The 12,858-nt window shown below is 41.4% G+C and overlaps 1 protein-coding gene across 2 annotated transcripts in view; it reads right to left on the bottom strand.

The window, feature by feature from the left end:
- Nucleotides 1–271: 271 nt before the first annotated feature.
- Nucleotides 272–12,858, bottom strand: part of fbxw7 (F-box and WD repeat domain containing 7) — a 145,585-nt gene continuing 132,998 nt past the window's right edge. For both annotated transcript variants that reach the window (XM_088075887.1, XM_088075888.1), the window contains 4 exons: nucleotides 9,482–9,663; nucleotides 6,963–7,188; nucleotides 5,948–6,158; nucleotides 272–2,661 (listed from right to left, as the gene is read on the bottom strand). In XM_088075887.1, the coding sequence (XP_087932013.1) occupies nucleotides 2,393–2,661; nucleotides 5,948–6,158; nucleotides 6,963–7,188; nucleotides 9,482–9,663 (888 nt within the window). In that variant the 3' untranslated portion in view covers nucleotides 272–2,392. The remainder of the gene's footprint in view (nucleotides 2,662–5,947; nucleotides 6,159–6,962; nucleotides 7,189–9,481; nucleotides 9,664–12,858) is intronic.

Below are 12,858 nucleotides of genomic sequence, written 5' to 3'. Positions count from 1 at the left end.
ACCTCATAAATTCAAAACAAAAGTAACACTACTATGTGCACTGGGAAGAGTAGATCTGTCATCGAAGGAGCGCCTCCTCGACATGAAGAATCTAACCATTACGTGGTTTTGGTGAATATTAAAGGTTTGCTGAGATAAATTTGGTCTAATTTGCACTGATAAATGTTAAAAGTATTCCCTCTTGGATGTAATTAACCAAATAATTTGCTTTATTGAACATATAAGATGCCTTCACACAGATAACAAAAACAGACAACTGATATGCTTGAAATGAAAAAAGAAAAACCCACATTTTATTGCACTTAAGTTATAAGAAAATAAAATTCTAAGTGAATCAAACAAATACACAATCCCTTTAAGGTTTTTTCTGTCTGTTTTCTTTTTTGCCAGGCAGTTTACATGAACTGAAAAAATAAAACACCTGCAACAAATCTGATTTCTCAAACCAGATCATAAATTAAACAGAGGGAGAAAACAACGAGAGGAGATAGAGCAAGATTGTTTTCTTTTTTTCTTTTTTAATATACAGTGTTATACCACTTTCACAGTTCAGCTTGAGTTGTGACTCTTGGAGATTGAGACGATTTTTCGTTTGGCTACAATGTTTCTGTTCACGTTTGTTGCCTTTGTGTTTTTAATTTTCCCACTGACAATCCTCAAGGCTGCGGCCGCAGCAGAGCAGCCGCCCCGATGATTTTAACTGCAACACATGTAACACTAAGACTCCTGGCAGCTCGACCTGTCAGTTGATGCTTGTGATGGTCTCCTCTGTTGCTTCAGACATCTTTGAATGGAACAACAATCACACACGGATACGGACAGTTCTTTCATTCACGTGTTAAAATCGATACGTCTGCTAGTTTTTTTTCTTTGCCAGTCCACACAGCATTTGTACATTTCCCCAAAGAACAGGCTGAAAGAGCGTTGTCCCAAGGAATGTGTTTACAAGTTGCCCATTAACACGCTAACACACGCACTCATGCACGCACACACACGCACACCAACAGTGTACATCCCCTTGTTTCCTCTCTGCAGGCGATCCCGTCAGTATCTGTCGGACACGCTCCCTCCTCTCAGCCTCGTAGAGGCACGTTTGGCTCAAGTTTCAGTGGCAAAAACAAACAAAATAAAACAAAAATGTCGGATGTTATCTTTTGTGATCTTTTGTTTCTTTAAGTCCAAACATATAGAGTTCAATTTGGAATTTTGCCTGGGACTAAAACGTCACAGCAAGTAAAAGTTCCATCTCTCTTTTTTCCATTCATCTAGCAGCATAAATACAGTTTGGCCACTGGGAGAAAACGGTAGAGGGGAAGGGGCTGGGGGGTTCAGGGGCGTTAATCCACAGCGCTTGGAGCTTTACTTCGACTCGTCACAGCACTGGCATTGAGGAAACCACCCCAGCTAGACTCTGAAAAATTCTGGACAGCATGATGTTTATGTGGAGACGGAGCTCCAAACCCAGGTATGTAGAAAACAGAAAGGAAGAACAAACAACTCAAATAAAAACGACAAAGAAAAAAAAAAAGTCCTTTGTGACATAATGACAGCAAACCTAAACAGAGCAGGGTTCTAATACTGAAACATGAGAGAAACCCCTTTCATATGATAAACCAAGAACGTGTTGAAATTCACAGTTGTGTTTGTGTGCGGTATTGTAAAGAAATCAAACTACAGAAACCATGGGGAGAACAAGAACGGAAATGGAGTGACAAGAAACGAGCCTGATTACAGGCTGAACCCTCCAGTCGCTTTCCTCGACAACAAGCAGCTCTTTACGTGTAACTGTGTGCGTGTGAAAATTCACCTTTAAATGTCTCCCATCTTCCTCAATCTGTCCCTACAGTCATGTTTTCCACTTTCCGGTTGGCCGTTTGAGTGTATGTGTGTGTGGGCGCGCACTGATGGGAGGGAGGGGGTGTGTGGGGGTGTCTTTAAAAATAATATATCTCTGTACATCTCAAAATCTGTCAGGCTTGAGCGAAACCAAGTCTCTGTGCGAAGCGGACCCCAAACCGAAAGGGATGAGAGTCACTTCAAAAGAGTTCAGTCGTCATCAGTCATTCCTTTCTTCCGCTCTTCAGACAGGTCGCGCCCCGACGCCCCGTTTTCAGCCCGATCCCCTCTGACTCCACCGCGTACTGGTGGTACGGAGTCGAAAGCAGGGGCGGAGCACATGTGCGGCTGTGTCAGTAACATTTGCCCAAAGGGGGACGGGGAAGATAATGGTAGAGGACAGGACAGCCCACTGTCAGTGGTGGTGGTTGTAGATTTTGGGTGAAGAGTTCTGGGCTTTGGCCCTTCGGTTTTTAGGTGCCTCATCTCCCATTCCCTCTCTATTCCTTCCTCTCCGTAGTTTCGCTCTCTTCGTCCTTCCCCACCACGTCCCTTCTCACTTCATGTCCACGTCAAAGTCCAGCACCAGCAGCTTGGTCTCCTCTGTGCCATTGCGACTGCCCACCGCACACACCAGCTTGGTGTTGGAGGCCCGGATGCGCCACACCACACCGCCGCTGCCGCCGCTCTCCAGAGTTACCAGGTTTCGGATGAACTCGCCCGTCTTCAGGTCCCACAGTTTAACTGTGCCATCGTCCGAGCTGGTGATGACAAAGTTCTTGTTGAACTGGAGGCACGTCACGGCGCTCTGGTGCTTGTGGGGACCTGAACACACAAAGATGCGGACGGTTAGTAGGACGTGAATAAAGACTTTACCTGAGGAGGAGGAACCACGGTCTAAATTTAGTTCCTCAGCCGTGAAGTCCCGGCTCCGGGGGTAAAGCTCTCCGGAAATAATCAGGGGCAGTGTAGCAGTGCTTAATGTCACTGATGCCTCAAGGCTGCTACAACTTTTGAGAAAATTACAGAATTTGTTTCTTTTTCTAGAAAAATATTATACTCACTGTTGGTGTGTAATATTTCGAGCACAGTGCGTATATCATTTTTTTTCTGCCCTGATATTTACTTAGAGTTATTTTGTTCAAAAATGACTACAACTTTTGCACAACACTTATTCAGCAATGAGCAAACACTGGTTCTAAATGTCATAAAAGTTCGGACTCGTAATGGGAATTTCTTTTAGATGGCAAAATGCAACTTAATATTTCAGTTTGTGTAAGACAAAAGAAACCACAAGAAAACATTTCTGCTTTGGCACGTCTCCATTCTAACAAGCATTGTAATATCACAGATGCATAGCAGAAAAAAAACACAACAAAACAAGAACATGAAGACAACTGTTGTGTTCCAATACTCATACTACCATACAGTATGCCAGAAAAAGATTTAGACTATCCCAATCCATAGAACGGCAAAAAAATACCAGGATGTCCAAATGCATCCACTTGCATTTTGCCATATGCAAGCCAGCATGCTGTCCAGATCCACAATTCTCTGCACAGCAAAATATAAATTGAATTATAAGATTAAAGTTCACTGACAGCTGACAGAAGCTGCAAAACAGTCATAAAGATAACTAATAAACAGCAAAATGACTGAATTATGAAACTAACAATAACTGAGAAATTCATCTGTAAGTTTACTGAATTTTAACTACATGTTCTACATCAGAGGTCTGCAGGTTGACCTCTGCCTCTGGCGAGCTCACTGAAGGGCGGTTTGTTCAACATTTCGTAATAACATTGAACTCTGTGGCATTACAAATTGCAAATTCCACATTACGGAGTGCCAAAGATATTTAAGCAAGGGGTCATAGTTCAAGACGCTATGTTAAGAAGATGTACCGATTGTATGGATCTCTGGATTTCCTGGTAAAATTTAGTCAAAAACAGACATTTTTACGAAAAAAAAGAGCAATAGAGGCAAAGTTATTTTTGTGGCTTCCAGGACTTATTCTTGCTAACTGTTCCTGAAATCTGTGCTGATCTGGGAAAAAAAGGTGTTAAAGTAGAGCTATGCTGCTCCCTCAGCTTTTTAAATAAGTTGAATTATTTAAAAATGTGTCTAAATCTTCAGGAACAAGTTTCACTGGACACATTCAAAGTGTTTCATAATGAGTTCGAAGCAGGCACATCTGTTGTTTTGAACAATTAAAGAAAGTTTTTGGATGTCATAAAATTTTTTTTAGTTGTTCTTTGTTTTCATTTTTAATTATTCTATGTTTGTTTTATTGTCTGCAAACATGTTACTAGTGCTGCCTGGGACACTCTTGAAAAAAATATTTTTTATTCTTAATGAGTCTTTTACTTTTTCTTAAATAAAGGGTTAAATTATAAATGAATAAAGTAATGCAATGAGTAGAGAATTTGATACAGAATATAGAACTCAAAACCTTTGTGAAACAAAGGCAGGATTCACGTTTTTTTTTATTCCTGAAGCCACTGTGGCGGTGTAGTAAAGTCTTCCACTGTAGGCAGGTTCTAGGACTTGTCACTGTCACTGTCACGGAGGCGAAGCAGCTCCAGCTACACCTCCGTCTGCTGTGTGTTTGTGTGCTGGCAGCTGGCAGGAGGCCACACTTTAAGTGAAGATGGCGGCTGTTACAGGCTTTGTTGAGGTGACTTTATTTGTGACTGTACGCGTGCAGTGACTTAAGATTTCCCTAAGGGCTTGAAAATGATATCTTAATTAAATCAATTAGGGCGACACAAAGCACGAACAAGTGCTGGCAAATGAACTGCTATTTTTTTTTTATTTACTTAGAGCTTGCTATAGCGGCTTTTTCATTCAGAGACATTCATTCTTTCCGCTTTCCCAATCCATTTGCAGAGAAAATTTCACCATCAACAAGCTTTCACATATTTCTGTCTCCAGTTAGTTCAAAGGCTGTTATTTACCCGAGTATACAACAATGCTCTGCACCAACCCCCAACTCGCCTGCCTCTCTCCTCGCTCCCCTCCCCACATTACCACGACAAAGCCTGCTCCATCATTACCTATACTTTCTTCAGCTGACAGTGACGTCCTTGTTGTCTGTCTATTGTCTTATCAAAACACGCTAATGAATAGTAGAAATTGTCCGCTGACCTAATTATATGACCTACAAAGTCCCCCGGCCTTCATCTCTTCACTGTAGTTGCCCCCTCTTCATAAGACACACACACACACACACCCTCCCCCCGGCCGGTCTTATCCCCCCTCTCTCTCTCTCTCTCTCTCCTCTCACTGGGGCATCCCTTTGTTCAGCGTGTGTGTGTGTGTGTTGGTGTTTGCAGGACCAGCATGCAGGGCTGTAGTTTGCTAATGAGGGCATTTAGGGGTGGGGGCACTGCTGGTTGCTGCTGCTATTCAGTAAAGGATATCCCACTTCCTGTGAGGCACCAGTAGCGCTGCCGCTGCTAATGGAGTCTGAACTATTCAAACAGACACAAAGGAAATGAAAGTGTAATCAGGACCAGCAGGCCCACAAGGTGTTGGCTCCGTACTGCCACACACAGACAAACAGGTCATTTATACTCTCTGTTTTAATTGGGCTGTCAGTTTCAAGCTAAGTCCCATCTCACAGGCTTTTTTGTTGTTGCTCAAAGCTGCCATCACCATTTTTCTACCTCTAGGTTACGCGCTTACAACCTTATATTGTTTGTTTACATTTTGCTGTTCGTCTGAGTGCGGGGGCTTAGGTTTTATTCAACCTCCGGGGAGATACATATGAAACAGGGGTTTACACAAGGAAATTTTGAGCATGAAACACTCAATTTCCTGCATTCTGGTAAATTTCTATGCATCATTTTTTGCCTTTTCATGGAAGATTGTGCTGATGTAGACACCTAAACAAATTCCCATCACAAGTGAACGCAGCAGAAATTGCTCCTGCTGTAAACATCAAATAAACGTAGTCTCTTGTATTAAAGTATACTGTCATTTCTTTAACTTTTACACCATGACAAGTGACTTACATCTGCTGTACATGAAGTTCTACTTAAACTCTAGCTGCGTTTAAACTTCAATAACAAAGACCAGCTACAGCAGCCTGCTGGGATGGCAGACTCACCTTGCAGTGTTTGCAGGCATTGTCCCGTCTTGATGTCCCAGATCTTGACAGTGGAGTCTGCGTTGCCTGAGACCAGGATGTTGTCTTTGAGCTCCATGCCGCTGGTGAGGGACTGATGCCCTGTTAGCGTGTGGATGCAGTTGCCCGTCTCCACGTCCCAGACCCTTATAGAAGTGTCCAAAGAGCCGCTCACCACGTGGATCCCATCAAACTAGAAGGCAGAGGGGAACAAAAATTAGCAGACTGAATGTTTGTGAAATTCATTTTAAACAAAACATCAGCCTCAACACTTTTTTTCATCCTGAACTTTGATGAAATCCATTTTAAACTTAAAATCAAGCTGCCACCTCAAGATAGCAGTAACCGTCCCCTTAACTTATGGATGATGCAGCTGCACTAAACAACTACACAGCAAAGCTTGTTTCTATCAACAAACTCAAGATTAAACTCATTGAAATGAATGAATTTTATTGATCTTTATAAACTCTGCTTCGTTCTCATGCGTCCAACGGTAGAGCACCAGCACTTTAAACCGTCTAACGATGCAACGCGCTATAAAAAACAATTTATCAGTGCAGTAAACAGCCTCCTCTCTGAGGGTGATGGCAGCAGCTAAAAGTGCACCGTAATCACACAAAGTGGGTGAGAGGACATCGTAGAGGACACAGAGGGATGGATTCTATGACAGCCACACACACATGTTCAGAGGGGATTTGTTAAAATATTTAAAACAGTGGAAAAACAATGATAAAAACATTAGTGCAATTACATAAGATTGACTTAAAGGTGTTTTCTAGCAACTTTGTGATCACAAGGGAAGGTGTTTAAAATAAAAATAATAATAATAAAAATCTAATTTCTTGTTTAAATTCAGTATGTAGGAAGGACTTCACGTGAAATGTTTATAATGGATTTACAAATAGCTGGCTAAAAGCAATCCTGCTGTATTTCTTAAAACAGATCAAAAGTAATCTTGGAGCTGGGAGTCCTTTCTTCACTAAATGAAGCTGCTCACCTGTAATGAGTACACTCTGTTGGTGTGGCCCTGCAGCGTGTGGAGGCAGGTCTCCGTCTCGGGGTCCCAAACTTTGACCATGAAGTCGTAGGCACCACTGACCACCCGCCGTCCGTCATACTGGACGCAGCGCACCGCCGCCACGTGGCCCATGAGGACGTGTAAACACTGACCTGTCTCGATGTCCCAGACGCGCAGCGTGGCGTCACGAGAGCCACTGACCACCCTGAGAGGACAACAGAAAGACATGAGTCAGCTCAGTGTGGTAAAACAGGGTTTAACGCATGATTCTGATTGCGACACAAGTGGTTAAGTACTTATGTTGAGCTTTACTTTCCCATAAGTTACAGACCCCTAAGATGAAATTCAAGAGTCTTCACAACATGTTCATTCATACTGTGGCAGCTGCTTTGACAGAATAATGAGACAGGTATGAAGATTTTCTTTCACTCCTTTGACATCGAGTAACGTACAGCGTCACATTCATGTTCATACTTGAAAGTACAAAAACACCCATTTAACTCAAACAGCTGCCTCCAGCTGTGTATTCACCCAGGGTGGAAAAAGAAAAGAGATATTATAGGTTATAGGACAGGAAACTCCCTATACAGAAGATTGTTACTCAAGTTTTGTATTTTTTATTCATATTATTTCTGTATGAAGTTTGTACCAAGAATTTTATCCAAACATGAAACAGAGAAGAAAAACATATTCAGATCTGGTGATTGTCGGTGCTTTCCTTAATTTCCATCAGATTCCTGAGACAACAATATATAAAATGATCTTGATTAAAAAAAACATGCTGTAAATACACAGAGCAAACACTCTTTATTTATGAAATGCCTCACGGCTCTACATAGATGGAAATCACCCACATGTTATTCACTGTCTGCCCACAGCTCGCAGCATTTCCACTGAGTGAGTAATCAAATGCTACACAAAACCTTGGTGGGCCCTAAGGCGAAAAGAGCACTTTGAGTCTCCAGAGTGTAACACTGAGTGAATGAGTGAGCAGCAGTTCACTTAAGACGGCTCACAGGCTCTATTTAATCACTACGAGACCAAATGCTCACTTTCATACAGATACTGTCCTCTTACAGTACTGCAGCGATGCTCTTTTTGCTCCATGAGATTGCTGTTAAGTTGGGTGATATGATTCTAATAATAACAGAGCAGATTGGCACATTAAAGAATTAGTCTAAAAACTTATTTGCTTTTTTTCTTAGAGTCAAAGGACTGTCATTTTTACACAAAGTGTGACTGGGTAATATGGACTAAGACATATTTAGATATTTTTAAGCTGAATAGTGATACATCATATGTATCTGGGTATTTTCTACAAAGCGGACAAAATGTTAAGCTGCAATTCAAAGCAGTGAGATGTTACAAGCAACTTTTATCAAAACAGGCTGTCATTAAAAAAATGATGGGGTTTCCATCCCTGTTTAAAAATTTGAAATGAAATAAATAAATAAAAATAAGTCCTGTATTACATAAAAATAGGCCCTTCTCTGAGAGTGCTCATTCAGTTATTTACAACAATAGCGGACTGATTAAAATAAATACTGGCACTGTGTCCCTCCATGCTGCAGGATGCAGAGATTGCGCAAGAGGAGAGATGCAAACACTGGCACAGCCTTATGATAGAGATCGGTTATGTAATGCAACATCAAACTTTATCAGTATAAAGGGTATTGTCTAATCCTCTGTCCACAAATATGTATCGGTTTTACCTCAAAAATTCAATATACTGCTGAGCCCTAATACACTTCATTACCTGATGAGCTTTACAGAGCAGCGCCGCTGCTGAACAAAGTATGCAGGGAAACCTGTGATGGGAACCATGCTGGCGGTGCAATGAGAGCATGTGACGATTTGAAAAATTTAAACTGTCTCACATCGAGACAGCCAATCAAGCTACAGCCAGGAGCAAACGGCGGGGCTCGGTGACATAAGTTTATGCAAATAAGTCTCGTACAGCAGGGCTACACTGTTTTTGTTACCTCTGGAGAGAATCATGCTAGCTGTTTTCTGCTTCCAGTCCTCATGCTGAGCTAAGATAACCACAGCTTCATATTCACAGCAACAGCTTCATATTCACCGTAGACACATGAGAGTTATACTCTCAGAAAGAAGGCGAATTATTATTCTTATTGTTATTATTATAATTATTATTATTATAAAACTGATTTAATGGATTAATTTAGGGCTGCAGCTACAAATTTTATTCATTTTCTTTTTTTACCCAAACCAATTATATTTGGTAAAGTGTCAAATGAAACAAAAGAGCTTAAACATTATATACTGCTTACCTGCAATGCTTGAATGAGAAAACTTTTTTCCCCCCAAAAATTAGTCTTAAATATGGTTAAAAATTATCATGAAATTTAAGTGTCTGATACCGCAGCTCCAGATTTTTTAGACAAACTGGGGCATATCAAAAGCACTAAGATGCAGAAAGACACTACAAAAGCTTAATTTTACACTGTATGATGCTTAATGACGAGATTGCTTCTTACCTTTTCTCATGTAGGTGCATGCAGCGCACTGTTGAGGTATGCCCATAGAGGGTGTGGATACATTCTCCTGTCTCTGCGTTCCAGACCTTGAGTGTGCGATCAGTGGAGCCGCTGATAATAATGTTGTCTCTCATCTGGGATGACCAAACGCCCCCTGTGTGGCCCACCAACGTGCGCAGACACTAAAAAACGATCACAGAAGAAGAAGAGACGTCCTGATCAGGATATTGCTAACCACTACCGACGCATCCTTAGATGTCAGAGAAGTTAGTTTCAAAGACATCATTCATATATTTCACATTTGAGCTTAAGAACTCATAAAATCACATTTGCACATTTTCCCACTGTGACCTCCTATTACCTTCAGGGGAAAAAAAAGACAAGTAAAATGAAATTTCTGTGACCTTTTCTGGGAATGAAGAACCCTGTCGTTGAATACCTGCTGCTGCTGTGCTGGAACAAAATCTCTCCCTGAGCTTTTATAATTGCTTTTACTTATCTGTTGGAAAACCAGACAATTCATTCTCTTTGCAGAAAAGCTTTGACAACAGTCTTCAATTAAAAAATACGACCATTCATCCTCATTAGGGATGGTAGATTAGCTATTGATTACGGCAGTTATGGAAATCTTTCTGATCAATTGAATTTGCGTCTCCACGGTTTCCAATTTGTCCCCCGATTTAATTATCCTAAATGCATTAAATTAAAATTCTTTGGGGAGAGGAGCGGACAGTGGGCGATGGTGGTGAGTGCTGTGGTTGTGTCAGGTTCAGAGTGGAGCGTGTCGATAAAGTGTTGAACATGTGACCCCCTGACTGCAGCTGATAAACTGCCGAGCAGTGAATGGTGGAGGTTTTTATTACAGCGAGTGAAAGAGGAAGATGATGCTGCAGACTGTCTTCCCTCCTCTCTGCCCTGTGATAAAGAGAATCACTTCATTAACTGAGGGCCAATGTGGCATAACCTGACAATCAACCTCACTCCAGTGTTAAAAGTCTATCGTGTTTTATCACCATGGTCCTTTTTCTCAGCTCCATGCAGCAGTGAAGAGAACAATGCTGCAGCTGCACAAACATCTGGCTAAATTACAATTTATTGTGCATTTAAGACATGGCAGCTTTGTGGCTAATTTGTGGAATATCTCGCTCATTATCAAGATAATTTACAATGCTCAGATTGTCCGACTTGCATCTTAATCCACGTTTGTGATAAATACTTGCTTTTCTTCTGTAACACAGGCTTGCAGTTTATTGTGTTCATATTCTCAAGGATGCAAGATTTTCTCGTGAATTGAAGCCAGTGGTCGAGGTTCCAAGAACAAGAATCACAGTGTGTGATTAGAGCCTACTCAAACACCGCGTGGGAAGAGAGAATACCTGAAATGAAGGGCTTAAGCGTCTTTATCGGTCTATGAAACAAACATAAAACGAGGCCGTCCCTGAGAGTGAAAGAAGATTTGCATTCTTTTAATGAACAGTTTTTTTTTCCCACACGAGGGTTTTCATAAACATTTGCATTATATTCGTATAAAGAATAACAGAGGGAGAGTATTCAGTGTTGCAGCTGCAGAGCTCCTTGTTAGAATGGTTATATACTGTAGTTACAATAAGCCACCGTCTTTGGCCTTTGCAAGAAACATCAGAAAACAAGGGGCAACAGGGCTAAAGCTAATGGAGCTAATGACGTACAGGGGTTAAAGTAAACTACCTCAGGTCGAGCCATCACATTATAGACTCACCCTGCATGATTAAAAGATTACCCTGGCTACAGCTGAATCTACAGTCGAGGTGCTTAAAGGTCTAGTCACATTTATTTTTTTTTTTTTTAAATGGCTGATTTCACAGTCTAACAGTATAGACAGACAAGAAACGGAAAGATCTCAGATGTCTCCGGATGTTCCATGTCCGTGTAAAATGCATGTTTCTGCTCAGCTGAATGCAGGAAGTCTATTTAACAGAGCGCAAAAGTAGATCGGTTCAGACAGTTTCTCCATTTAGATTAAAGAGGAACTCTGGTATTTTTCAGCCTCGACCCTATTTTCCCCATGTTTTTGATTCATGGAAAAACAACTTTTGAAATTGTTCAAACATTGAGAGAGAGAGTACTGCAGCTGGCTGCGGTGAAACAGGCTATTTCTGGATGAGGCTTCACTTTTTGCGAGACTAGCACAAAAAACAGAGTGGTACAGAAAAACATTTCTTTTCTCTACAAGGTCATCTCTGTAATGTTATAAGACACTAATAATAATAATAATCTGAGCCTGTCAGTGGCGAAAACATGCACTTGTTCTGGACGTGAATTGAGGAGGTGCACCAGGAATAGTTAAATTACAGCTAAATTCCCCACTGCAGGCTCTTAATATTGGACCAATTTAAAAAAAAAAACAAAAAAAAACACGAGTCACTTAGACACAAAAATGGAAAATAGGGTCCAGCTCAAAAAAGCACCCCAAAGTTTTTAGCAATCAGAGCAATGCATGATGATGATATAAATGAGGAAACGGTGAAAAACCCTTACAGCTAAGCTAACCAAAAATGCTCACCACACTAGCCAAAATATTCTTTTTTCTTTTTTCTTTTTTGCTCTCTCTGATCAGTGGCCAGTGTTAATGTGGAATAATGCACTCCATAGCATCAGGATAGATAAAGGAATGAACTTGGTGGAGGGGAATTGTCTGCGTTTGCGTCCTCCATTATTTTCTGTTAGGACTCTTTCGCCAACTGAGCCACCAAGTGTTTCTCTTTGCATATATCCCCTACAACTACAAAACCCAGCCATGGTTTCAGCTTGTTGAACAGAAAGAAGCTGAAGAAATAAGGCAGACAAACCAGAATGATAAAGACTAAAGGTTTTCTGAGAGCTGGATGAGGATGGCAACATGATTTGCACGTTTTTATTTCTTCAGCCGCTGATTTGATGACATGAGCATGATTTACTGGTCGACTCCAGATGGGCTAATGTCACGCTTGCACAGATACACTGTTTTCCACCACAGAAAAAGGCATCATCTGGTGTGCATTCACAAGCAGCCACGCATAAATACGGAATGGCCTTCATTAATTTAATCCCTGACCATATACACAATATTCTTGATAAATCCACAGCTCCAAAAGCAATCTCTAATCTCTGTCAGTGAAAAAGAGAAGAAGCTCAACTGGGTATCCATGCAGCTGAAGCATCTGGCACAGAACACCTCTTCCTGGGTGTGACAGCAGTCCACACAGGTCTGCCATCTTAGATCGGCCTGACAGCTGAGACTGCTGCTGACAGCCATCGCCAAGGACATCCGCTGCTCTGTTAAGCACCATGCAGCCACCTTTGAGGCGATGGGATGTGTGTGAAAGATTGACATCTTTCACTGAAGCCAGAGGAAGCGC

Source organism: Plectropomus leopardus, chromosome 3 (assembly GCF_026936395.1).
Source record: "Plectropomus leopardus strain MGB_pleo_1.0 chromosome 3, ASM2693639v1, whole genome shotgun sequence".
Lineage (NCBI taxonomy): Eukaryota > Metazoa > Chordata > Actinopteri > Perciformes > Serranidae > Plectropomus > Plectropomus leopardus.
This window is presented reverse-complemented; position numbering and strand designations above follow the sequence as displayed.